Raw genomic sequence first — 26,693 nt, forward strand, 5'->3', positions numbered from 1 at the left:
GTAGCTAGCTGAATATACTGCCTCACACAGCTGCTAGCATGGTGTCACTTATAGAAGCATGAGCAACATGTGCTACTCTGATACACAACAGTACGCAAACACTTTCTCCAGCCCCGTGAAATGGGCCATCATCATCATTAATGCAGAAAGCATTACAACCACTCAGGCTTGAGAATATGGTAAAATCATTCATCATTAAACATAGTTATAAAACTAAGCACGTGTCGAGTAACTTTTCTGTATGAATTATGCAATTTTTGGAGCAAACTTGTATAATCTAGAAAAGTTGTAATGCTTCAGAGATAAACTGAAAAAGTGTATTATTGATCATGCATTTGCAACCTCGACTGAAAAAATTAGATATAAAATATGGTACTGTGTGAGAGGCTGGTATTTAATACACCCATTATTATGTTTGTACACACCAGCAGACAAAAATAATTTGACGAGACTTTTTCAAAGTTTTAATGATGTTGACAAATAATAACAGGAAAGGACTCAGGGCTCATGTGTAAAGTAATCAATAAATTAAGGTGAATCCAGCAATAAAAGTATTATGCATTACTTGATTGAACACGTCTTGTCCTGTGCAATGATTTGTCTTGAGCTGTATATAGTTTATGCATTTCTCCAACATATATATTCTTACAATGTATAAACAAGGTACCAATGAGGTTGTAATAATCTACATGTTAAGCTCCTAATATAACCAATACATAATTGAAAATAATCCCTATTATATAATATAAGATAGTATACTTGAGAGGAGGGTCATATGCTTCTTCATAGAGGCCTTAATGTAATCTATTTAAAACTTTAATGGTTCACATCATTTAATTTTTTACTTTCCATAATAAAATATTGTATATACAAGGCAAGTTTTTTTTCACAGCAGTTCACATTGGTTGTTAAACCCATGTCTCTTATGTATGGCTTAAAAATCAATAATTCGGACCACACCGTTTATGTTTAGCATTGTTTTCAGTGAGTGAGTTAGTGTGTTTATAATAGCAGACGTGGTGGCAGAGTGATGTGTCAATGCATTTACACTTTGGTCACTGGGGGAGCTTCCCGAAGCTGCCTCAGCAGCTTCCAGCAGACACACGTAGTTCATGACGACCTCATCCGCCTTGGCGACCACCTCGCGCCGCTCGCTCTCGGTGCTCAGGCTTTCCACGAGTGACATGCAGGCCTGCGTTAGGCAGCAGAGTGTGTGGAAGCTGTGCGTCAGAGTGAGCAGTAACTCCTCCGGGCTGCTGTACTCCGTGCCCATCCGACTGCAGGCACTGCTCAGCACTTTGGCCTGCGTGAATAGCAGCTGGGAGAACGTGTCCATGTCCGCCTCGTCGACCTCACGTTTCTCACCTCTGGACAAGCGCCTGAGGCTGGAACGCAACACGCCGACCATCTCTAAGGCATCCTTACGTGCGAGTGCGAACCCTGTCTGAAGGCTGTAGGTTTTTCCCTTCATCGAATTTACACGAGCTAGCCTTGCTTTGAGGCTCATATCATTCGCAGCTGAGACCACGTTAGTCTGCTCAGCTTTAGAAGAAACAGACAGACCATGTGAGGCCATCTTTCTGTCTTCATAATCACAACCAGTCTTTTTCTTTCTCCGCAGGAAGCAGTGACTGAAGGGCACACGGCGCCTCCACGTAGGCCTACGTGCATCCAGCCTGGGAGCTGTTGACTCTGGCAGCAACAGGGAGGCTCCTCTCAGCAGCCTTTTACTAGATGAATTAGAGGCGACTGAACCTTGGGACAAGCTCTTAGGCAAGCTGTTGGCAGAGAATACCCTCTGTACGTTTGGGGGATCTTGAGACTGGAAATTCTGACCACCACTTTTCCTTGTAAGAGTGGCTCTGGTCTTTTCTAACAGCGCTTCTAAGCTCCCGGAGCCTGGCATTATGGTGCTCCAACTCCTCCTAAGCATCAAATCCCTGCGTTGCTTCCTGAGGCTGCTTGTTTTAGGGTCACTTGAAGACCCGCTTGAGGGGAAGGCCAGGGCGTGTGGGTCAGGCTCTGGGCCGGCCTGTGTTGGCCCACTGGGCTCTGTGCTACTTCTTAATGATGATGGTGACGTGGTTGTGGTGGTGGTATTGGTCTCATTACAGAGAGCTAAAGATGACTCTTCCCCAACCTTCTTCAGCTGTGTGCATGCTACACTAGGGGTAGTAGGAAAACAGAGAGACATGTTAAGCATCTCACACGTGTAAATAATCACAAATATACTTTATATGTATACAGAGATAATGATTTGCATATTTTCTTGAATTTAAACATATAAATTCCATTCCTAAAGGGGCAAATAGATGGAAAGTGACACTTCTCCACAAGCTCCACAAATCATGGCAGGAATATATTTTAAAGTAGTGGTGCCCAAGTTTTTTTTAATTTCTTTTTGGCTTGTGACCCCTTAACACATCAATGTCTACTTGCTACCCCCTTGTCAGTTTCACTTTAAAGATGTTTAGAAGTCAAGGTATTTCATAAGATACAATAAAGGAAAAATCATAAAATAAATACAAATAATTACTAAAACATGCTAAAAAAATTTTTTTTTAAAATACTCCTGCTTAAAGCTAGAGTTTGGTAATCTTCTTCCAAAACACAAATGAGTTTAATTATTTTTTGAAATTCCCATTACACATCAAATGCTCGGAAAAGAAAAGAAGAAAGAAGGCTGTCACAGGACCGTCTTAGCCCTTCCAATCAATGCATTTGGCCCGGATGAAATGATTGTCCTAACTGTCTGTCTGCACACTGATGCACAATGTGCTAGCTGACAGCTGTGAGTACTAACAATGGCCATGTTGGTTGTTTACATTCAGTATGATGTGTTTATGTTAATAATGATCATTTTGGGGGAGTGGCTTTGGAGCGAGGCGTGAAAGGACAGGCTGTCAGTGTTGCCGTGGCAACTTTCTCACTAGACTCTTGGGGCTAGTGCTGCTCGCTACTTTCTTTGGAAATGAGTTGGCACCACTGGGCGGGGTCCTTCAGTATTTATAGTCTAGTTTATTCTTTCTAGTTTAAGTATGTTAGCATGCCAACTTTCGCAAAACTTTCACAGGCAAGCATATGTGAGCCTCACAGAGATGCTAGCATGTGTGTAGACTCTTCTTTTCTAGTAAAACATATTAATGGCTGGATATAACGAGGTAGATGAGAACATGTTTTAATTATTTGTTCAAACTAAAATATGCCCCCTGCCTGCAATGACTTTAAATGTGCCTTCTGTTCCTGTCATGCACATAAGTGTGTGTCTGTGTCATAGACGCAGATACGAGAGAGGGCCCTCCTGTTTAGTTTTACCTGTGGTTTCTTTGATCTTGGGCATCCGGTGACCGCCATCTCGTGTAATCCCGAACCCCGGCTCGGCACTGGTCGCTGCATGAATCTTCCTCGGCAGGGTGTGGTCCATGGAATGGCCAGCCCTCCCCTGACCCGGGGCCACAAAAGCTTTCTCCTCAGCCGTTACATAAGTCAGCCCCTTGAGTGAGGACTCTGAAAGTACATGCATATTGTCTGTGGCACAAAGAGGGGAATCCATGGGAGTGACACAGCTGCTGCTGCCTGTGCTACAACCGGCGTCTATAGAGGAACATTGTGAGCTCTGGAGAGAATGAAGGCCTTCACTCTGTAATGACGACATGCGCTTGCTCACGTGGTACTCGTATGACTGTGTGACGTCTTGCTCCGACGGTGGGCTCTTAACTTGCTGCTGCTCATTGTCCTGCGAAGTGGCTTCTCCCTCTGCGAGGACAGGCCCTTTGGACGGAGAGTGGAGATGGTCATTTAACTGTTGACTTCTTTCACTTGAGTCCCGTTTCTGCCCCTTGACTGTCAATCTGTCTGCGTGGGAAGCCTGTGAGTCACTCACGCATTCTGGAGAGTGGTGTTCTGCCATTTTGTTACCGGGCGCTCTCTGCTGCCATTTTTGATGCCTCTCTTGTAAGTGAGTCCGCCCGAGATCAAGTTGATTCATGTAGTAGGAATCTCTCACAGTGAAAGCGTTATACTTCCCAACAAGATGAGGGGGCTCTTCTCTTGCCGAGTCGTGGGAAGTCACGTGTGATCTGTCAGAGGATTCACAGGTATCTCCTTGGATTCTGCCATCTGCCTCCCTCTGTTTTCCTCTCTGCCTGCTCATACACACTGAGCCGAGGTGCATCTTTGTGAAGTATTCACTGACTGACTTTATTTCCATCGTCTCTGGCTCCATTTCACCGCCATCCGAGTGGATAATCTGGGAGGAGGCGACGGCAGATGATTTTGCCTCGTCATCGTGATGCTCCTGGGGGTTGTACTGCATGGCGCTCGCACCGCCGTCGCTCGGTGCAGCGGCGGTCTTTTCCTCGCTCGTGGCGTGGTATCCTTCTGTCATGGCTACGTGCATCCTCAGGTGGTTTTCTGAGTGTCTTTGAGCTGTGGCCAGCTCGGAGCTCTCTGTCATCTCAGAGGAGTTTGTCTCGTTGCCAGAATCTGAGGACTCGGGACTAAAGGCTCGAGATATCTCTACACCTGTGTGTCACAGAAAGACAAAATGCTTCATTAACAAGTTCAGGAGACACGAGAAACATCACAGATTAAAAGAGTGAAATAGAGTGCTAGTGACATGTAATTCAGCATGTAGGGGACAAAGGTGTGAATGATTATTTTAATAGATATGAATAATAAATCTGAATCCAAACACTATCACATAAAATTACAATCAAATTACGGCATCTCAACATGGTTGCAAGTGACAGTCAATGTTTTTTTCATGGATTGCTATTTGAAATGTTTTGTTTACATTTTACCATATTAGAATAAACTAAAATATAACAAATGCAATGATCAACAAAACAACAACAAATCGTGCCAAAATGAAACACAGCTGTGTGTATGATCAAATGAATGAAGAAATACTCACACAAATGGAAACATAGAACAAAATGGGCTTTATTGAAAAAACAACAACAAATTAAAAGTGAATGGCTGGAACATGTGTGGTGTTAATGGATGAATGTTACAATAGTGTAAGGAGAACCTGTGCTACTCTCTGACTGTGCCGGACTCTGTTCCTCAGATGCAGCGAGGGCCTCGAGTGCCTGTAAGGTCGACACCACTGCATCGTCTAGAGGCTCCCCGTGGAACTCTGCTCCGAGGTTGGGTACTGAATCTATGAGAGACACTGGGATGTCATTGCAAGCCCCCTGCACCCGAGTCCCGGACCCCTGCTGCTCCTCCTCGTCAGAGCTGTCCCTGAATCCGGGAGGCGGAGCAGCGATGGCCAGGTTAAGAGAGTGCAGAAGCACGTCATTGTCCTCCTCGTCGTTACCCTCCGGTGGGGGAGGAAGGGAAGTCAAGTCAATGATGTCATCGCTGGACCCTGAGAGCGAGAGTAACAAAGGCTTGTCAATGTCACTCATCACCATGTCCTCCTCACAGCTGATGTCATCCTCATCCTCTGCTTCGTCTGTTGTCTCTGCGTAACAGATATCGTGCAGCAGCGGCTCCTCGATGCATTCAGTAGGACCAAAGATTTTGGTGGAATACTGATAACCGTCCCCGTCTTCTATGGCATCCATCATCTTATAGTCCTCCTCAAGACGCCGATACATGTGGCTGTGATTGTCTCGAATGCCTGGGCTCTCATCCATCAATCTCTGGTAGCCCATATTTTGGGGGTTTACACTGTCAAAGGGAGGATCTCCGAATATAAAGGAGACCTTTGCACTCCTGGAGGAGTCTTGGGGTTTGGGCCTGGGGACATTGAGGTACGTTTGGGTGCAAGGGATTCTGCAGCACTCTGCTCTCTCTGCCATGTGAATTGAGTGCTGGGCCTGGTGGATCTCAGTTATGTAAACCGGTTGGCCTTCAAATTTCCCGTGCTCAGGGTATTCAGACTCCCGTTCAGAATAATCTTGGTTACATCTCTGGTTGTTTCGGTCTTCAAATCCTTTATGGGGTGTGCTGTAAGTACACTCAATGGCCTGGTAGGTCTGCTTCACTCTTGCTGCATGGCCTGCAAAAAGGATCCAACAGATTTAACAGGTCTATTTAAACACAGCAAATTCTGAAGAGTCATCTTGCGATCTTTTCAGACATACTTGTTTCTGTGTTTTTGGCCACATTGAAGATGGTGCGCCGAGAGTCCACCAGTAATCTGTAGTAGCCAGCAGTCAAACAGGCCAGATTCATTGCATCAACAGACTCCATTAAGAGAGTGATGGGCTGTGAACCAGGCAGATAAGCAGATGGCAATAAGCGCAAAATAAATGGGATGGTAGGGCTGTAGAATGATGTTAGAAAGACTTCTAAACAGACTTGGTGCTGTGAGGGTGAAAGAAGAGGGTTTGCTAACCTTTACGTCCAGGACATGTAGCTCCACTCTAACCCTGTTCTCATCTTCTGTGTACATCTCAATGCGGTTGACATGACTAAAATCAGCCAGGAGTGCCACCAGGTTTGTTTTGGTGTTAATCACATGGCTGATGCCATACTTGGGCCCCACCAGCAACGTCACTTCGGTGTGCTTCTCGCCTTGCTGTGAAAGGAAAGGGAGTGTCAGCACAAGTATCACTTTATGCGTGTGACCTTGCATTTTCTTTGTGTCACACACTGGCAGCACATAACGTGAGGAGATGGTTTCACTCACTATTAGCGTGGATTTAAAAACCCGTCCTCCATACAGCCTCAAATCGCTGAGATACTTCAGATAATGGACCTTTGCCTGCAAGGCAGTCAGCTGGAATGGGGGAGGAAACATGACACACAGGATGAAATGCAAGCAGACTTGTTTTAAATGAGGTGTTAAAGGCAGAGTGTAATGTTTAAAAATAAAAGGTGCGACATTATATGTTCAAGCCACCAACCACTGAATACTCCACTAGGTGATAGTAAAGAGTCTTTTCAGATGTCGTGGAAGAGAAAGATGGTGAAACGTACAGCTACAGAGAGAGGAAGAGATAACAATGGAAGAGGTAACACACTCCACCTTTTTACCAGGCGGCACCAGGGCTTGGTTGGTTTTGAGGATGTGAGTGAGGGCTTTTTTGATGTTCTTCTCTTTCATGCTGGACAGCACCGCTGGAGGCAAGAACAACGCCAGACCCCACTCCTTCCTGCAGACCCACAATTCATCACAAATAGAGAGGTCACTTAGTCACTATGACAAACAGTCAAGTCATCACTCTTGAACGCATATAGAGTCACTTCCCCCTGAGGTGGTCCATTGATTAACTGACAGGGTACAATCAAAATCATTAACTAAGCAGCGATGTATCTTCTGGCATTGCAGTTGCACAACACTAGTGAGATCCTTATTGTTTTAATGTATGAGAGCATTCTGGACTAAGTAACCAAATAACAAAAGGACTATATAGTTATATATGCAGGGTGCCGTGTGAAATACAATCTACTCACTCAATATACTTTAAGGAAACTTTCTGTGACTGTTTGGTATTGATGGTTAGAATATACATTTGCAGGGCAGCCAGATGGAGGGCCGTGTCGTATTTCAGCTCCGACCCAAATCTCTCCAACACCACATCATTACAGCTCTGGAGGAGTCGGAGAGGGAGAGGACATGAGCAGGTTACACGTCAACCTAAGACGACAACACTCCTACAGCACTCATGTGTTTGCTAAGGCAGGCATTACAGACTAAAAGTCTCAATAATGTTTGAGGTCTGAGGTGTTTTCACATATCTCTGATTCTTTTAAAACGTTCACCATTAACCGCACTGTATGTTTAAGTGTTATCTGAATCTGGTGATATTCACCTGAACATAGAGGTACTCAAATGCTACTGCGTCTCTCCTCAGCAGGTCCACAGGATCCTTTGGGACAAAAGTGATGCGAAAAAAGCACTTCATCTTGTGTGACCCTGGCCTCTGTGTCACCTAGAAGTCAGAGGATAAGGAGGGTCCTATTAGTCAAGTTGTTGCACCTGCCAACAGGGAGCACTACATTACATTTGATATTAGGCCTAACTAAAATCATGTAGTCTATCAGGAATAATAATTCACAGTGATTCAATGAATAGTTTGACATTTTGGGAAATGAGCTCATTGCTTTCCGCTCAAGAGTTATATGAGAAGATTTATGCCACTCTGTCCGATTAATATGTAGCTGGAGCCAGGGGACGCTTAAAGCCTGGAAACAGTGTGGAACAGTTAGTTAGTCTTGCTCTGTCCAAAGGTGAAGACATCCACCGACCAGCACATCTGAATTCAAGAAAGTGAATAAGTATTTTCCGCACAATGTTGAATTATTTAAGATATTCATGTAAAAAAAAAACTACAGTTCTTCTTACTTTATACTGAGGACAAAGGGTGGTATGCTCCCTCTGTTTTGTCAAGTCTCTCTTTGAACTGCCTCAGAGGAGAGCTCTCTCACCTGAGTTAGCATCTCCTGCTCATGCAGGAGCATGAGTTTGCTGGCAGACCCCTCAGCTCTTTGCTCCAGCATCAAAGAGAAGTGCTCGATACTCTTAATGGATAGCTTTTCTTGCAGGGTCAAGATGACATCCTTTCACAAATGCAAAATCATAGTTAATACAATATGAGAACCGTGCAGATGCAGAAGTTTGTGTGTGTTCAACTCAATGCCAAAACCATGAATCATCAATCACGTGCAAAAACATTCACTGAACATCAGAATTTCAACTGCAGTATAAAAAAAAGAAAGATAATGTAAGTTGCTGACCAAGGTGCACAGTTAATTCAGTTCAAAAATGCTTTTTGGTTGAATCATGTGCAGGTAAGGTTCTGAAGGGAGGAGTTTGCACTTTATAATGTGCAGTGCAACTGTGAATAACATTAAACATTTAAACTGAAGACCACTTCAGATTAGGCAACTGAATTTCGTAGTGAAACGAGGTTCTCCCCGACACCTACCTTAATGGATGTGCTGCTGTCGAATTTAAATGATTTAGTCTGCCCGTTCTCCAGGTACACCTTCAGAACATTTGGCATAAAGAGAAGGGAGTTGTCCTTCACCGTTTCCTGAGGATGAGAATCATTTGATCAATTAATCTCACTTCTTTTCAAATTTATAGATGTTTTTGTACTGTAGTTAAATCTGAGGTTAGCAAACATTCTATAACAACCTTTCAGCATATTGTGATTCAAGTATTACCCCAGGGTAAAGAAACTTGAGAGTGTGGAAATACAGCCCTCATCACGTAGCTCGCCCCTCATTATCCTGATCATGGTTGTGATCCTGATGCCGTTAAATAGCAACAATGGTAATAACCTGTAAACCTGTAACCCTGAGCCTGTAAAGACATGTTGAGAAGACACACTGTGATTCTATAGCTCTGCAAAGCGAGAACATTTTGTTATTTGATGGTTTAGCCTTCTGCTAACTGTAGCCGTCACTGCACTGCAGTAGCTTAACTATTAGAGGGATGGAGAGAAAATGTTAAATATAAAGCTTTCTGCTAACCATAGGCGTGATGTGCAGACGTTTTCTCTCAGACCACTTGAATTACAATATGCTGAAAAGGTTATTATAGAATTATTTCCCTATGTCGTCAAAAACAAACTGCCTACCCCAGCTTTAAAGTGCATGAGAAGAAAATGCTGTAATTAGAAGACCTTTGGGAGAAAATGATTGCATATTCAAAAACTCCATATTGAAGTAATTTTAAGGATTAAAGGAACATGAAATAAGTAGTTCCACATTTAGCTTTTTAGTTGAAATGAGAGGATTGATACACTCTGATATCTGTATGATAATTAGGAAGCTACTACCAGGAGATGGTTAGCTTAGCTTAGCATTAAAACTTTTAGAAAGGGAAGCCTCCAGGGAAATTAATGTACCCAGTCAAGAAATTATCCAGCACATGAGCCCTGTAAAAACACAACTTGTTCTTTTTACAAGTTTTTGAACGGAATATACAAATAATATATAAGATAGCAAGTTAGCTTTAAAATGTGCTGTTTGGCAGATGTTTGTATTACCATTAGACAGATCCAGGCCAGCTGTTCCCCCTGTTTCCAGTTTTTAATGCTAAACTAAGATCAGATACTGTATGTGAGTGTTATTGATTTTATCATCCAACTCTGAGCAAGAAATCACATTAGCGTCAAACTATTTCTTAGAAATGTATGTTTCCATATTTTTCATTAAGTAAAATTGTAATGAAAGTAATACAAAGTAACTCACTGCTGCATGTTCTTTAATAATCACTTTCTGCTATTACAATGTAACACGATGTCCTTTTTGCTCAGAGGATATGACTGCCTGATAATCTTCTTCTAAAAATCTTCTTCTCACATGCTCTCTATTTTCTTCCAGAGATGAAAAGAAATAAGTGGAGGAGGTGGATCTCTTGCTCACGCATGTCTTTATTTTACCATTAGGGATATCTGATATTTTTACTCTTCTCTACGTAACATTTTGGAGTTCAAGCCGCTGTTCAAACCCTGATGTGTACCGAATGAATCAGTGCACAGTGTGACTTACGGGGACCTGGCCATTGACGATAACCTCTTCAGCGAAGCGGACTTTAACAGGATTAGTCTTTAACTTGGCCTTTTTGGCTGCACTGATGAACGCCGATTTGGGTGACTTTTGGAGGGAAAAAAGAAAAACAAACAGATTTAAAGGACAATCGGGTATTTTATAGATGAGTCATGTATTTTTTTCAGCTCATGTTCCCTTCCTGAAATATGACAACCACCCATTTCTCCAGTCAGTGCTGATGCAATTAGGGAGGCTGTGTGTAAGGGCACAAGAGCCCTCACTGCCAGGGTGTCATTGAGGCTGCAAAGAAACGCCTGGTAAACGGAAGCAATTACAGGCTGGATTATAAGAGCTGCTTGGGAATACTACTCCTATGTTTTTCTGCAAATTAAATCCTTTTTTCGAGTTTAGCCATATGTTAAGTGGCTCATCACGATGAGCCTTTAAACACTCTGATACTGAACAAAGTGATTTATTTAAATGCACGAGGAATGGGTGTATTTAGAAATGACATGGACAGACATGACGGTGTAATGGATCGTATAAAACATCGTTGCATCGTATAAAACACCAAAATGTCATGGTGAAAAGAGAATTATCCGAACCACATCAGAATCTATGCTGTTTTCTATGAGCATGCTCTTATGACTTGATCTATTTTTAGAAGGATGCAAGCATAATTCACATTTCTACTGACTTATTTTGTGATCTGTAAACAAAGGCCGAATATATGCTGCTGGCGCAGTTTGTTCACAACCATCTGGTGCTCCTTGACTCCAGTAAATGTAGATGTGGAAGGTTCATCTGAGGTCTTGCGAGGATCTGACGCTACAACATGAGAAGACTTGAAATGACTGCAGCAATTAGCCTTTGAGTTAGTGGGAATGTAACACTCAGCTAAGGCATTTCTGATACTGCGCCAACAAAAGCATAAGGCGTGATTAAAGACTTGCTTTCACGGAGTCAACAAAATAATCAGTTCCAAACACACAAATGGCCGATTGGATTTTACTCTATTTCACTCGTAGTGGATTGAGAAACTTACTGGGTATGGTTGAACAACGCTCAACACTATGGATTCCTTGCAACTCCTGCCAAAACAACAAGAAACAAAAAAAAAAACATGCGGTTAAGAGTGGCCACACTAATGGTGCGCAGGTCATACCAAATACTCACAAACAGCCACTCAGCTGTATTAGTGTTATTTCTTTAATGGGACACCTAAGAAAAAGAAACATCAACACCAACATACAGCTAAGTCATGGTGAATGAAACCGGGCGCAACGATAATGTACCGCATCTGTCCTGCTGAACTATTTGGTTTTGGCTAATCAATATATAACAAGTGTATTCTGGGTAGGAAGTTGAGTAGTTGAGGAAGTATTTTATTTATGTTGATCAGTGTAAAAAAACAAAATATACTTTTTACACTGTTTTAAGAGAATACATTATTAAAACTTCAACAACGTTCATTAATGGGCACTATACACTTATCAACAACAGGTTCCACAGCCGGCCAACGACATCTCACCTTCGTGTGTTGTCATACCTGACAAGGTCAATGACCCTCTCCCTGGGTGCTGAACTGACTGGCTCATCATTAATCATCATGATCTCGTCTCCTGGGATCAGCCTGCCTTCTGACGGACCCCCTGTCAACACAAACCCAACAAGAGTTAAGTAATACAAGCTGGGCACAGTCATGCTATCTTTCTTGATTGTTTTGGTTTCCTGGCTCAAGCCTCCAATGAATAGTTTACTCATTGATATTTGTTTGCCTTGTCCTCTGTCCTTTCTGGCTGCTTTTAGGAGGATTTCCTCGGGGGAATGTGTTGATAATGGCCATGGATCGGATGAGTCACTGTTGTATTCAAGCTCACTGTACAGCTGGGGCACTTTACCTGGTGTGACTGAGCGGACCACCACAGGTTTCTCGCTGCCGGCCACAAATCCAAAGCCAAGCACTGGGTCTCGTCTCATCTCCACCTTGCGGGGCGCTGGTGGCACAAACCTGTCCCCGTCCAGACGAACCTCATCCAGAGAGCTGCTGTGGGAGACGTGGCTGTGGGAAGAACACAAAGCACATTCCCCTTCATCACCGCAGGTGGTTTTTGTTACATTTTAAAGCAATTATTTGTAATGCAGTGTCGTGTTGCCACTGTTTGTGTATCAAGGAAACAGAAATGTCCCATTTTCATTTCACTTTCATGAACTTAAATATTGTAAGAATTTAAAAATGACATTGGTAATGTTGCTTTGAAAGTTAATTAGGTATTTCCACCACCAAGCAATATATTTTATTTAAAAAGTCAACATGTTTGGGACATTAAAAACAATTGGAGTTGAGTTCATCATGAGTATTCATCATCTGCAATGTTTTCATCAACATGCAATGTTTTTGAAGCTATTGAAACTACTATTTTGATAATTGACTCATTGTTTAAGTACATTTTAGTTTAATTAAGTTATTGGTTTTGGACTGTTGGTTGGAATCAAAACATTTGAAGGCACAACCCTAGACTCTGGGAACTTGTGAGGGGTTTTCAAGACAATTGTCACATTTTATAGAACAGATTATGAGTCAATTAATTTAGAAAACATGGGCATGTTCCTATATCATAAAAATACGTGTTAATTGCAGCTCTAAAATAGTAATGCTTAACAAATATAACCACTAAAAAGCCTAAATCCCTAAAAATGTTTAGACAAGATTCAAGATATTGTTTTGAAATTAGGACCGAGTGCAATGCTGCAAAAATAGAACATGTGGGCGATGCTAATCAGGCTCCAATGTTTGTATTCTCACATTGCAGATATCCACTGTGTGCTTTACAAAAGAGCAGTTGCAATTTTCTGTGATATTCATACAGTTATGTGTTACACAATCGGCTTTTGCTTTGCCCCACTAATAATGCAGGACAGGTGTAATGGGTAGTGTGCTGTGGAAATCTGCCTCCTGCCTGAGAGTTGCTATCTTGATGACGATAAGACTCCTTCTATGGCTGCAAACCAAGGCTGCATGTTTTCTACCTTATTTAACCATTTCCGATAACCTAATTAATGCATTTTTACTCTGTCGTTCCAACTCTTCTTGACCTCATTAGACGATGTTTTCACATATTCTGTGTTCAGAGTTCTACGGCGTTTCTCCACTTTCTCTGGCTGCAAAGGCAGTAGCAGCTCCGTATGGTGCCAACAATGTTGGTTAATTAAAGCCGTGGGCAGACAGTGTGTAATTCACAGTTATTCTTGACACATGTACTATTCACCACTAAATACTAACAATTAATCTTCTGTGGCACAAAGACGCAGAGAGATCTGTCAATCGCAATCCCGATACTACAAAAAATAAAACATGTTCCACAAGATGGTCAAAGCTGAGTGATTGTCAACTGAGATTTTGGAGGAGGATTCAACAATTTTCTTCCAGAGCTATAAACCACACAAAAAGATTTTTAAAAATCACCAACAACCAAATGCAGCTGCTGAATAGATAACGACTAATGACAAGCTTTTTATGTGGTCATATCAGTCCTGAAGAAGAAGTGAACCGGATCTCTGGGAGGATCTCACAGTCACCTTTTACAGCAGAATAAGACTTATATAGAAAGATAGATCAGTATTACCACCCGTCTGTAAACATTGACTTTACTAGCCGATTCTAGTAAACGGGGCCTTTATTGTTGAGTGTGGTTAAGAGGTCTACAGTAAATAGCTACAGTGGGAACAGGCTTGGAATTATGTACCTACATTTTATTCTACAATTTATGTCAAATTGTACAAAGAGGCTCTAAATGATCCAAATAATGTCCTCTTTTCATTCGAGAAATAAATAGCCTGAAGTAGGAAGATATAAAAGGAGCTACAATAATCTATAGACGGTAACAGCTGGCCATCAGTGAAGATACATATTGATGTTTGGCATTGTCTTTAATTTGAAGTGCTGTGACTGTACAACCTATTGAAGTTTTCTCATAATGAAGACATTTGACATAAATCCGACCGCATCCCGTTAGAAGGAAATGTTTTTCATCTCTCTTCTCCTTGTTTTGCTTCTTACGCTTTTGTCTTGTGAAAAGACGGAAGAATGAGTGGGAACATGTTTTACTTATACTAACACTAAAGTTATGCAATACAAAAATATTCATGAAAGCGTGTCTGTTTTTACAGTAACAAAGGTGTCTTTGTGTGAATCCCACTGACACACAGCTAATGGCAATCTTGCAATCCTTTATCACATCAACAAATCACAAAATGTTCACTCATTCTCACAACAACACATATGCATTTTGATTTCAAATATAAATGTGCCTCACTCAAAATTAGATGTGAGAAAAATATTAGAAAGCCTCCTGAAAGTATTGACACAACACAGGTTTTGAAACAGAGGCATATTAGTAACATGGAGTAACAAAGAGTTACATTGAAAGTTATTTAACAAGAATTTGGAACATTCATTAAAAAATTAATGTAACAATCGGTCAAATCAACACAGAAGCCTCTAATTTCACGGCGGTGTGGTAAACACTGAAAGCAGAATGTGCAGAGCCTGCAGTAAGAAGACTAAAAAGGTGGCGCTAATTGAAAATAATGAGCTGAGTGGATTGAGCCTGAGGTCATCTAGGAGAAAACACTGGCTGCGTTTTTTTTCTTTTCACTTTTAGTACTTACTGTAGCTGGCCTTAAAAAGAGGATACTGTTGCATGTAGTATACATTTAATTGGGACATACTATTTTGTCATAATAAAGCGCCATGAAATGTAGCCCTCTTGGTCATAAATCCATCACAGCCTGTCAACGAGCTGTGCTGTCAACATATCTTTATCAATGTATTTATATGGGTGTATTTCTGTATGGAGGTCTGGCTGTATACGCAAATTCATTAACGGCCCAGTACTTGGATGACTGGTTGGAGGAGATGGACAGGAACTCTACTCTATGCTCAAGTTGAATTCATCTTTTGTGATGAATTGGAATAATACAAAAAATACATTCATTAAAACAAATAAGCTTTGTTGTCCTCAAAGGCCACACAACACACCCATTTTACTACAAGACACGCCCCCTGAAATAACTCAAAGTATCAAAGTCTTTTTTCTAAACATAACCAAGTATTTCTGCTACCTAAACTAAACTGTGGCTGTTTCAATGGCGTGTCCTGTAGTGTCCTTCCTCTGCGTGTCAGTTAATGTGACGTATCTTCCTCTGCACAGAAGATTGTGGGTCAGAAAAGACAGAAAAGTGTTCTGTCTTGCTTACTGCAAAATACACCCCGATGCAGTAATAATCCTGCTATTTTTGGCATACTACATTTAGCATACTTTCCATTGAGACAAACTAAATATTCTTTCTAGGCTTCCTATAAATAGTATAGAAATATGGGTATTGGAACGCACCCCCTCATTCCGTCATCCTGGAAACAGGAGAACGTGTTTGTGTCAAATAAGTTAAAATAGGCTTAGTTTAATTTGGCGGCTTCATTAACAAATGAAGATAACAATTCAATTTAGTCTTGAAATGATATTTATCTGACATGAAAGCGGCAGGATATGTGTTGTCTTGTACAGGACTGCAGAAAACTGTGAGGGTGGGAAATGCTGAACAGACCCAATAAACACGTGAAAGCTAAGCACGAGTTTACCAACTTCATTATTTCAGGTTCTGTTTCAGGAATGTTCCCATATCACTGTCTTTGATTATGCAATATGATATTTTTCTCATATCATGTCAGCATAATATGATAGGTATCCAAAGGCTTTCTAGATAATACTGGAGAGTAGCCACATATTCATAACACACCCACTTCAGTATTTCCACGCGCAGTCTGGCAATGTGGCACAAACAGAACACACCGGCATGGCAATGGCAGTTACTGCCAGCTGAAGCGAGAGGGCCAAAAATTAAATGATTTTTAATTGGTGCATTTACTAACCATTTTTACAAATTGCATTTTAAATGTATCATTAAAATGCCCCATTACTTGTATAATTCATTCTAATGCTTCTCAAAATTATATTTCGTCCTCACATTTGTACCCCCCCCGGCATTAAAACAAGGCATTTGTTTCAGTATTTTGACAACTATTTAAACGACAACTTATTACTGCACTTTGAAGACACATTTAGTTTGGATTTATGTGTCAGTTTTATCTCTCAAATGACACACTCAACAGATTGTGCACAAATCAAAACCATATGGACCTGTGCAGTCGGGAAGAGCACTGTCCCCTCCCCTACACCGCCACCTGCTAAACATGGCTGTATTCCCATTGTGCAGACAGCCATGCATCTAATGGTCCCTAATCATGCTCATTAGCTGCTAGTGTAGCTGCACAACACTCTATGCAGCAATCACAAGCTGCACTGTGAGCTATGCAGTTAACAAGATGGACAACAGAGAGGAGCAAGAAATGCTGCCATGACTGTCACTGGACAAACTAAAACGACTATTTTCATTGTTGTTCCCTGAAAGCATATTTTGGACAAAGTGGAGTAAGCTCATTACCAAAAGCAATATCCTGTTTCTCTCGTTCTGAAAGGCTGCTCTACAACTTGTTAGTGCTGAAGCAGTTATATTTGTCCTGCATAGAAGGCAATCACAGTCAGTTTAGTTCGGCATATTATTTTTCTTTCAGGCGACTGGTTGCTGTGAATTTTCTAAACCTACCAAATAAAGATGTCATTTTTTTAAATAAATGTGGCTTAATCAAGTCAATACTGGTGGAAACACTGTACATTTCCCTTTGACATCTTTGTTCACTGTGAAAAGAAATTGGCATACGGCCATCTCATCTCAGTCATAACAAAGAAGAAGTCCCTGTTGAATCTGTCATTTCCCCAATATTTATCTACTCGGTTGAACAATCTCTGTTAAGTCTCTAAACTAAAATACATCCATGTTAAATCGCCTTGTGTCACATTGTAAATATTAAACAGCTACTGCTTTATTCATGCGCTCCTGTCACGCAGACTAGACATGTGTTCTGAGAAATACAACAATTCAGTATCAGCACCCTGGAGCCTTGTCAAACTCAGATGACCGTCGACAGTCACAGAAACATTTGGTTATTCATGAGTCTTTCTTAAATTTAGAAAACCATGGAGCCAAAACAGCCTCCGTGATCTGTCTCATCCAGACACGTTCTCTGCATCCAGCACTTTCACCGCTCCTCGCTTATTATATAACTCCTCTGACATCACGCTTCTCATGTTATAACCCATGTGTGGCAAGTGCTCACCTCCTAACTACACAGATTTTGTTTTAAATTAGAGGGATGCATCTATGACACAAAGATACCATGCACGTCATTGCATTATAATGAATGTTATAATACATTTTATGTTGAATGCTTACAAATGAAAGCAAATGAAAGGAGCAAACCTTTAGCAAAACAGTCAGACTCTAGTGTGCTCAGGGGTTTGCGAGGGCAGCAGTATTTTTAGTTCTAGTATGAATGCATATTACACATCTCAAGAAAAATAGAGGAACGTCCAGCCGAATCAACAGAACAGACAACATTTGCAAAAACACTCACTTGTTACATTAGAATATGTGCACAAAACCATATAGAAGACCAGTCCAGAGTTTCTTTTTACCTGCCTGAACAGATATCCAGAAGTGCCAATTACAAAGGATCAATTACGCTGATGACACACTACAACCCAGCATCCTCTGGGGGACGTGCAGGCGCTCAGAGCAAAACAAGTCCCTGCACAGGTGAATCTCTTCCTCGGCGGCAGCGTGCACACACTCTCAAAAGCCCTCTTCTGCATTGGGGAGACTGCATGAGGAGTGTTGTGGGTGTGTGAGAGAGAGGGAGAGTAGGCAGGGGCAGAGTGTGCGCAGAAGAATCAGTATTCTGAACGCACAGATAGAGACAGTGTGGAGGCAGTGACTTGGCTGGAATAATCACAGGTTGGCAAAGCGTCTGCAACATCTGGGACAGAGAAAGCTCCCCCTCTGTTTCTTTAAACACAGGGCACTTACTTGATGTAGCAGTCACGCCCCTCTCTATTGGTACCCATGTCCCATCCATTGGGGGGTCCCTGTGATGCACTCCAGGTCCCTGAAGGGGGCGGCCAGCCTGAGGATTTGGTCCTGTGGCTGCAGAGGGATGAGAAATGAAGCTTTGATCAACTTTATATCAAAGTGTGCGGTTTCATTAAAAACCATGCATACCAGCTCAGAGTTTATATGATGAATCAGTTAATCTCACTCTAAAAAATCCCCAAATTATATTATATTGTTATAAAAGTTATTTAAAACATAGTATGAGTCGTGGGCTGATATGAAGCTATTCAACCCAAGTGATAAGAGAATGTCTGATTCCAGCGTGATAAACAATGTTCGCTCAGTGAATACAAATCTAATTAATTACGTAAGCCCTACACACAGGCGGAGTTGTCATGCCTCAATCTTGTGCTTTATGAGGCATGAAAATGGTTTTATTTCTAGATGTCAGCATATTATTTATAAAAGCAGCCCCGAGGAATGTTCTGGTCATTTGATTTGCTCAATGCCGAGACAATCTGATGAAGTTCATCAGAGAATATAAACCAGCTATAACAATCGTTCACTAAACAATTCATTGCACTCTATTGTATGAAAGGCCCTGCTTTTATTAATAAAAAAAGATTTTCTGATTCCACCAACATACCACAATTCTCTGTAGCCTTTTCCCTGTACTACACGTTGGCAGAGTTCAGGTATTTAGAAGAACGGTAATTGGTTAAATGTTTTCTGTGTCTTTTTGTCTGCACCCCCCTTTCCTGCCATCCCTTCATCTCTTTCTTTCTGTCTGCACACTGGTGATGCTATGAAAGCGGTGGCAGTAAGTTATGTCACTTCAAAGGCTTGTCTGCCGTGTAACAGGGCTCTTCGCATTCATTATTCAAAGCTCCTCTTTCTTTCGCTCTAAACATTTCCCCAGTTACTGTACCGGTGATAATAAACTGTGTGCACGGCGCTTGTATCTGCATGAGACTGTGTGTTAGTGTGGGGTGTACCCATGAACACATCTCTCTGTCTGGGAGCACGTGCCCATTTCACGAGGTATTAATAAAATATTGCCAACTCATCGACACAATGTGTGAGCTGAGAGAGGTTACAAACTATTCCGAAGCTATTCAGAGCAAGAGTGAGGCACTTGGTTACAAAATAATGCAACCTAAGCCGAAGTGTATTCTGGGTTCAACAAAACACACGTAAGTGCTACTGGATGCATTAAATCATAACAAATTCCTAAAAGGGCATTATGGTGTTGCTGTAAATGGTGTTATTCTTTTGTGAACTACATATGAAGTTGGGCTCTGAACACAGGAAGCCATCTTTCTTTCTCTCCCCACACAGTGGTGCGTTTGGTGGATATTAGTGTTTCCACATGGATATGGATTTATCTGACCTACAGTACATTAGCTCGGAGCAGGCCTCGGCGGTGTATATTTAGAACACATTTCCTGCAGCTCAAAAGATGTGTGTGGACACAGCTGGATACTGTCTGACATTTTTAGAGCCAAGTTCACCTCATTGATGAGCCCTATTGTGCCCTCCATTTCAACCCCTGGGGTAAAGCTAACAGCCATGTTAACATCGATGTTGCAGATGTACACATTTTAGTCGAGAGTTTCATGTACGAAAGGTCAAGGAATTGTAGCACATGAATATTATTCTATAATGAGAGTATGTCTGCAGAGTTACACTTTTGGCAATGGCATTTCTCCAAAGGTCTACAATGTAATAATGCATATTGTACTTACAGTTCCAGATGCTGTAACTTTAAAATATCTTTCTGAACTGAAAATGTCCACAAAATCCATTTTCTGTCACTCAGCAACAACGTGTCTGTATTAATGGCACAGGCATAACTACTGTGATCTTTAATATGTTTTGTCTGCAGGCGGGAGGTGCATTATGCCATTGAGTCGCAGCACTCCAACGTACAGAGAGGCTGAAAAGGTTCGTACAGGTGGACAGCAACACTGATCCTCAGCTAGCATTAATAAATCATGCCTGCACAGTCGCATCGGACTAAGTAATCGAGCGCCAAGTGGGCAAGCCATGTTACACAATGCATGATCAGTTACTCAAGAGTCAGAGGGAGGACAATTAGAATGACAAGTTGGAATCAAATGTAATTTCTTTCAGGATACTCGCACTAAAACTACTAAAACTACTAAATGCATCGTGACTCCTTTGTATGTATGTATATATATATATATATATATATATATATATATGTTTTATTGTGCTTACTTTACTATTCAGTGGTAACCTGAACCTAATACCAACCTAAATCTAATCTTTTACAGTCATTAACGACAGAAAGAAAGTAAAGGGTAACTATAGGAATGTATAAGCCTTGGTTACCACAGCAACGAACATCAAGGTTTGAGCATCTGACTTGGACGACTAAACACAATTTCATTCAAAGTCTTCATTTTGTGCAGTACAGTGGTAGATTATGTCATCCAACTTTATCAATAATAAGTACTATATAAGTTTAATTGTATCTGTAAGATTGGTAAAAAATCACTTTTCACTCCTTCATAAAAATTGCATGAACAATGTGATCCTCGGTTTATCACAGTTATTCACTTTCACTTCCATCTCTGAATACACGGTAGTTACAGAGAAACCTTCTGCTGTGTTATGAAGGCTGAAATCCTGTTAAACTAGGGAGTAACTATGCATTATAGACAAGCCGCAGCAAAGAAGAGCACATTCCAACACAGACACTAGTTTGAATAATTTAAATTGACAACCTCCATGAGGGTTGGCTATATGAAACCGCACTCTGGTGCCAAATGCCTGCCATTACGCGTATTGATATTATTTTTCAAGAGGTTTTCAGAAGGTTATTTACTTTGAGAAGAGAGTCGATGACTTATTTGCACGTGGAAGCAACATTTTTACCTAGAATTTACGTGCTCATCGCTAAAGTACCAATGCTCAGCATTTCCCTTCCCAGAATGCACTTGGCGAGAAACGGGGAAACTTCCCGGACAGGGTCAGAGAGCCATATTAATTTTCCTTTACATATCCCATCATCAATCCAACATCCCAATATTCTCTTCCAGTGCAGCACGTTTGGCATGTGTGTGATCGAGAGACCCAGTCTCATAGGATCGAATGTATTAAGAGGCTATTAACAGGTTTAACATCAGCACTGTTTCTTCTGCATAAATACAAACACAAATACAATCACATTGTCACGACACAGAAATTGAAAGATAGAATCATTTAAATCGTTGTGAATTCCTTGATTCCACTGCATGTTGTGGATGTGAAATCAGTACTAATCGTTGTGCCCGCCACTCAACTGTCTACGTTATTACCAATCACTGAACACCCACCCAACTCTTCACCAAGTTGAATATAAACAAAGCATATTGTTTCACTCTCCCTGTGTGACAGGGAGTGAAGAGTTTTCAAGTGTGACTTTAAATACACGCCTCACGGTGCTCTTGAGTTAAACAGAGACGTCCATGCAGAGAGAGAGGCCGCTAATGTGATTCCGTTTGGATATGAAAGCTGTGGAGAATAGACACGAGATGAGATGACCATCTCCAGGGAGTGAGCAGAGCAGAGGAGTGCTCAGACACAGAGGAACCTCTCTGATTAAAGGCCTTATTCCTCCACACCTTTTTTACACCGCCTCCATCCCGAGGATGGAAAAAAAAACGCTCTGCCTTTTGTTTCAGAAAGCATCTGCCCTCCCCGGACTTCTTCAACCACCGCTTTGGCTCGGTTGCTTTGGTCACCAGGCGGCACAATAGCACACAATCCAATCTGCCAATTATTGTGTGCACTGCTTGGCTGTTAGTGATTTCAAAAATATTGCTGACCACTAAATTGATCAATTTAATGCTACTGTTCTTGCCCATCGTGTGACTAATATATCACCGTTTTTTTGTCCACTTTACATTGGACATCAGAGAAGGAAACACTGATTTTTTTACTGGTGTTTTCCTGAATTGCAAGAAAGCCCTTTCACTGTCAAATCCGCCTTAATTAGAATTAGTACTAACACTCACTGTGAGTGTCTATTTTCCCCATTATTTTGTCAGAATATTGTATTTCTGTGTTTGTCTTTGCAAGCACTGATATTGTTGCCATGGGCAACTGCACTATCCTCAGCAGCTCTCTGGTGTCTCTATATAGAACGGGTTTTGGTTAGTTAATCTCCTAAGGGTGGGAATGAAACAGCATCTGGGAAGCTGGTCACCCATCCTCCTGCTACTTTACCGTGCATTTATAAGTTAACCTCACATTCAACCTGAATCTAGTTTACCTGTAAAACAGCAACACACCATATAGCCTGCTGCAGCACCGAGTGCAGAAATGAGTTGTGTGTGATGGCACACAATACATTTCTCATTAGACCCCATGTAAAAACTAATGCAAGACATCAGTGTTTTCGTTTTTATTTCATTATTACTCTGCATTTTCCCAGGCCTCCTTTGCTCCACAGCACTCTATAAAACATCAACCAAGTATAGTGATGAATTTACCCTTTGGCCACTGAACTAGACTTGGATTATCCTTTAGCTCATTGTGTTACTCGCTGCTCTTATGCTAAAAGCTCTAAAGGACAGAACTAAATAAATGGTTGCCTGAGACCTCGTCCACCAACCAGCTGGCTCCCGTTTCTAACCTTGAGCCATTTCTGATCTACTCATCCCTGAGAGTTTCAACAGCTAAGAATGTCAGATGTTTTGGTCTTTGTGTACTCTGATGAACATTTAGGCTAATCAATTTGTGTCCAGACCAGTGATTTCCTGTGCAAAAGGTTTGCAGTGAAAACATGTCGAACAAAGGCGTGCATAATAGATTTTTTAAGAAAAACACAGCCAGGAAGGAAGTCACACAGTTCAACTAAATTAGCTTGAACTGTTCACCGTATTCATGTTGAGACAAAATCTCACCAAAGATGTCCAAAAGAAAACGCTTCCAATAACACATATGAATGACCACAGCCATCTTTTACATAATGCTGTCATCATCACACAACAACAACAATAATGGATGCCATGCAAACATGCTAAGTAATCACCTACACATACAGACAGTTTAGCAACCCTACTGAGTAAGACAATCACTATGATTAAGTGGTAAATGACACTTCTTTCATAAATGCGTGATATTCATGCTCATACGTATTAAAAGTGTAACAGCACTTCCAGCTAAGTTAAGTCAAAGTTCTACACAGAAAGATCAAAATAGAGCCACTGTGACTTTGATCAAATGACTCAAACTTGTTTTTTAGATACATAAAGACACAGGGGGAGATTTTGTTATCTTTCTATCTTTTTTTTGCTAGAGTTAAAAACAACAAACAATGAAGAAAATGAAAGAAAGAGTATTCTTTTGTCTCTGACAGCAGACACGTCTGGGAGGCAGGAAGAAGAGACAATGAGGGTAAACGTTCCCTTTCTTGTACATCTCTAAATAGTGGGTTTTTCTGCTTCTCTTTAACAAAACAGCATCCGGCTGACTTGAATTCTTGCTGGCAGCTTCGAGGGAGAGAGCACGATAATTTAGAAAAAAGCCAGTGTGGCAGTGGAAACTCATAATCAGGGACAGCGTTGTGGGGCATTATTAACAGTGACAAGAGTCAGTGACGTTGGTGGTCCACTGAGAGCCGCATCATAGATGCTGCCATAAAGGGAAAACTGGAAAACAGCAGTCCTGTCATCTGATGGAAAATTCCTGCTACATGCCTGATTTACTGTAGGAATGTTAAAAAAAAAGGAAGCAAGAAATAAACTAAATACTGAAAAGCAATATAATGCTTCAATTCTACAGTAAATTGCATGTCATTTCTTTCTTTCTTTCTGTCTAATAAAAAAAAGAAAAACTAATGAATAATATGCCAAGGAACTCCGTTGATGACTCATGATTGAAATGAAATGCACTGAATGTGCATTCTTGTGACACAAGAGTATATCATTTAATCATTCCTATTTATTTATCAGCTGTTCCCACCACCAGTGGTCTGTAGTGTTTCTGATGGAGCCAAATCCCCTCGGAGGATTACTGTCCAGTGGGGCAGATCAACTCAATCCAGCACACCCATGGGTGCACAAGGTGAAGTGCCCTGGCAATGAATTAATTCCTCATTGTTAATTGAATGTATAGTTCACATACCAAATACTTGCCAATGCTTCTTGTAAAGAGAAGAAAAAAACACACACACAAATCACATTTTCAGTTCTTTCTTACACTCAAAGTTGCCATAAGAATAAGAATGTAAACTTAAATGTAGTTTTTGTTATTCTATTTTATTGTCAAACTACAATTTTTCTACGTCAAAGTGTTCCTCCTCCTGTTCTGGCCATAGGAATTTGAACTTGACCGTTCATATTAAATGACCATGAATACATCCTCATTCTAATGGCCAAAGAACAATCAAGCACGATTGTAACGAAGATATGTTGTCATTATAATACCTAAATATGATGTTGGAAAACGACTCGCACATCTGCTGTGAATTAGTAATCATTACCCGTGGCCCTTTGCCTGAAGTGATTTAAAATCTAAATCAACTGCAGTTTATCTTCGTAGTGTTTCAGAACATGTGTGGTTTCATGACACCACATAAAGCAAGAAAGCATAACTACTGTCTGCAGTATAATAAAACTTAGAGACAGTTTAGATGCAAGAACCACATCCGCTTCTGCATTCACCCCCACTGCCATCTCCCCCACTTGCTCATTCATTCCACATCATACATGACTGCACAACTTGCTCTCTTGAGCAATCAATAACTCAGCATTTTGAATCAGCCCGTTCCACATGTGATTCCTGTGTCACTCTTACGACACAAAACCCCACCAGAGAACGAGCAGGCACACACACACACACACAGACGGGCACATGCACAGCAGCATCCATCGGACTCACCCTGACAGCTTTGGCATCTTCACAAAGCTGAACACATCCATGTATGCTGCAGACTGCAGTCAAAGCTACACATGTACCATCTACTTCACTCCGGCTCCATTGTACCACATTGTCTTTGGCAGCGGGGAATAAATAATTCAGGAAAAAAAAAGTGGAGCTTCCACAAGTCAGGTGGAGAGATTAGTCCTGTTGTCTGGGCTTCTGCATGGCTGAGTGATTGCTGTGTCCTCGCCTCAGCAGCGCAAATCCACAGCCCATGGAAAAGGATCTGGCAGAGCAGCTTCCCCCGGTTACATCCTTCAAAGCATGCCTCTGCTAGCTGCGTTAAGCCACCTTCATTTAATTTCCATCGCGGTGGAATGATGTGCGGGAGCCGCACAGTAACAACAGCTTTGGAGAGAGGCAGAAAGCGCCAGGAGCAGAGAGAGGGAGGGAGGGACAGACAGGGGTGGCGATGGTAGTAGGAGATGCGAGTGGAAGAGAGAGGAAAGAGGAATGTGAGAGGGTTTTCGAGGATGTGCATTGGCAGCAAGGGCCACACAAATTACTACTAAAGGGTGCAGTCGGCTTCCAAGAATGCCCCAAAGGCTAGCCTCATCAATCCCCAACCATGCAGTGTGTTTGCAGAAATCAGGAAGAAGAGTGAACAGGATGGGAGAGAGGACATGACCGAGACACGCTGCGTGATGTGCTCATAGTGTAGTGCAAAAGCAACAGCGGGGCAGTGAAAGCCGCTGGAGAGACAGGAGGACCTCATGTGTCCCCCTCCCCGGCTGAGGTCTCTGCCTTACAGCTGCACATTAGGATGCCCAAACTGCACACTGCATTTGTTTTGACCTTTCAAAACAGTTCAGCTGCTAAATGCTTTCCCCTCGATGAGGGCACCCGTGAGAGGCCTCCAAACATTTTAGCAATCCGTCCAACACAAACAAACACAGAGCTGAATTAACGGTGCCAAAAGAAGAGCGCGGTTTGTTCAATCGCTTCATGCATTATGGAATTCCATAGTAGATAATAAGATTTGTGTGATTAATCAAAGTCCAGAGGGGAGAAGATGGGGGCTTCAAGTAATCAGCTGCATGTTAATGGATGCTTCAATCTAATCTCATTGGTGATATTATTTTTAAGACCCATACATTTTTATATATTTCTCCATCTAGTTCAAGATGCAGGGCAATTTCAATGTGTTTGAGAGTTCCCATTTCATGTCAGGGTTGATGGTACGCTGATGAACGAGCAAGACGAGCCTGCGAATCTCAAACCAGACATAATTCGGCAAAGGGTAACTTCCAATTTCAGCCCCATCTCCAGATGAAGAATCCCCAACTGTCTGT

At 41.5% G+C, this 26,693-nt stretch overlaps 1 protein-coding gene across 1 annotated transcript; it reads right to left on the minus strand.

Moving 5' to 3' along the window:
- Nucleotides 1–934: 934 nt before the first annotated feature.
- Nucleotides 935–25,400, minus strand: frmpd4 (FERM and PDZ domain containing 4). Its single transcript, XM_034561829.1, has 17 exons — nt 25,360–25,400; nt 18,445–18,561; nt 12,360–12,520; nt 12,008–12,110; nt 11,504–11,549; nt 10,459–10,563; nt 8,886–8,993; nt 8,386–8,517; nt 7,770–7,889; nt 7,411–7,547; nt 6,983–7,109; nt 6,644–6,733; nt 6,350–6,532; nt 6,096–6,219; nt 5,033–6,010; nt 3,316–4,524; nt 935–2,160 (listed from the first exon to the last, which is right to left on the minus strand). The coding sequence occupies exons 1-17, from the start codon at nt 25,398–25,400 to the stop codon at nt 935–937; spliced, it is 5,007 nt and encodes a 1,668-aa protein (XP_034417720.1).
- Between the last annotated feature and the right edge of the window lie 1,293 nt (nt 25,401–26,693).

This window comes from Cyclopterus lumpus, chromosome 21 (genome assembly GCF_009769545.1).
Source record: "Cyclopterus lumpus isolate fCycLum1 chromosome 21, fCycLum1.pri, whole genome shotgun sequence".
Classification (NCBI taxonomy): Eukaryota; Metazoa; Chordata; class Actinopteri; order Perciformes; family Cyclopteridae; genus Cyclopterus; species Cyclopterus lumpus.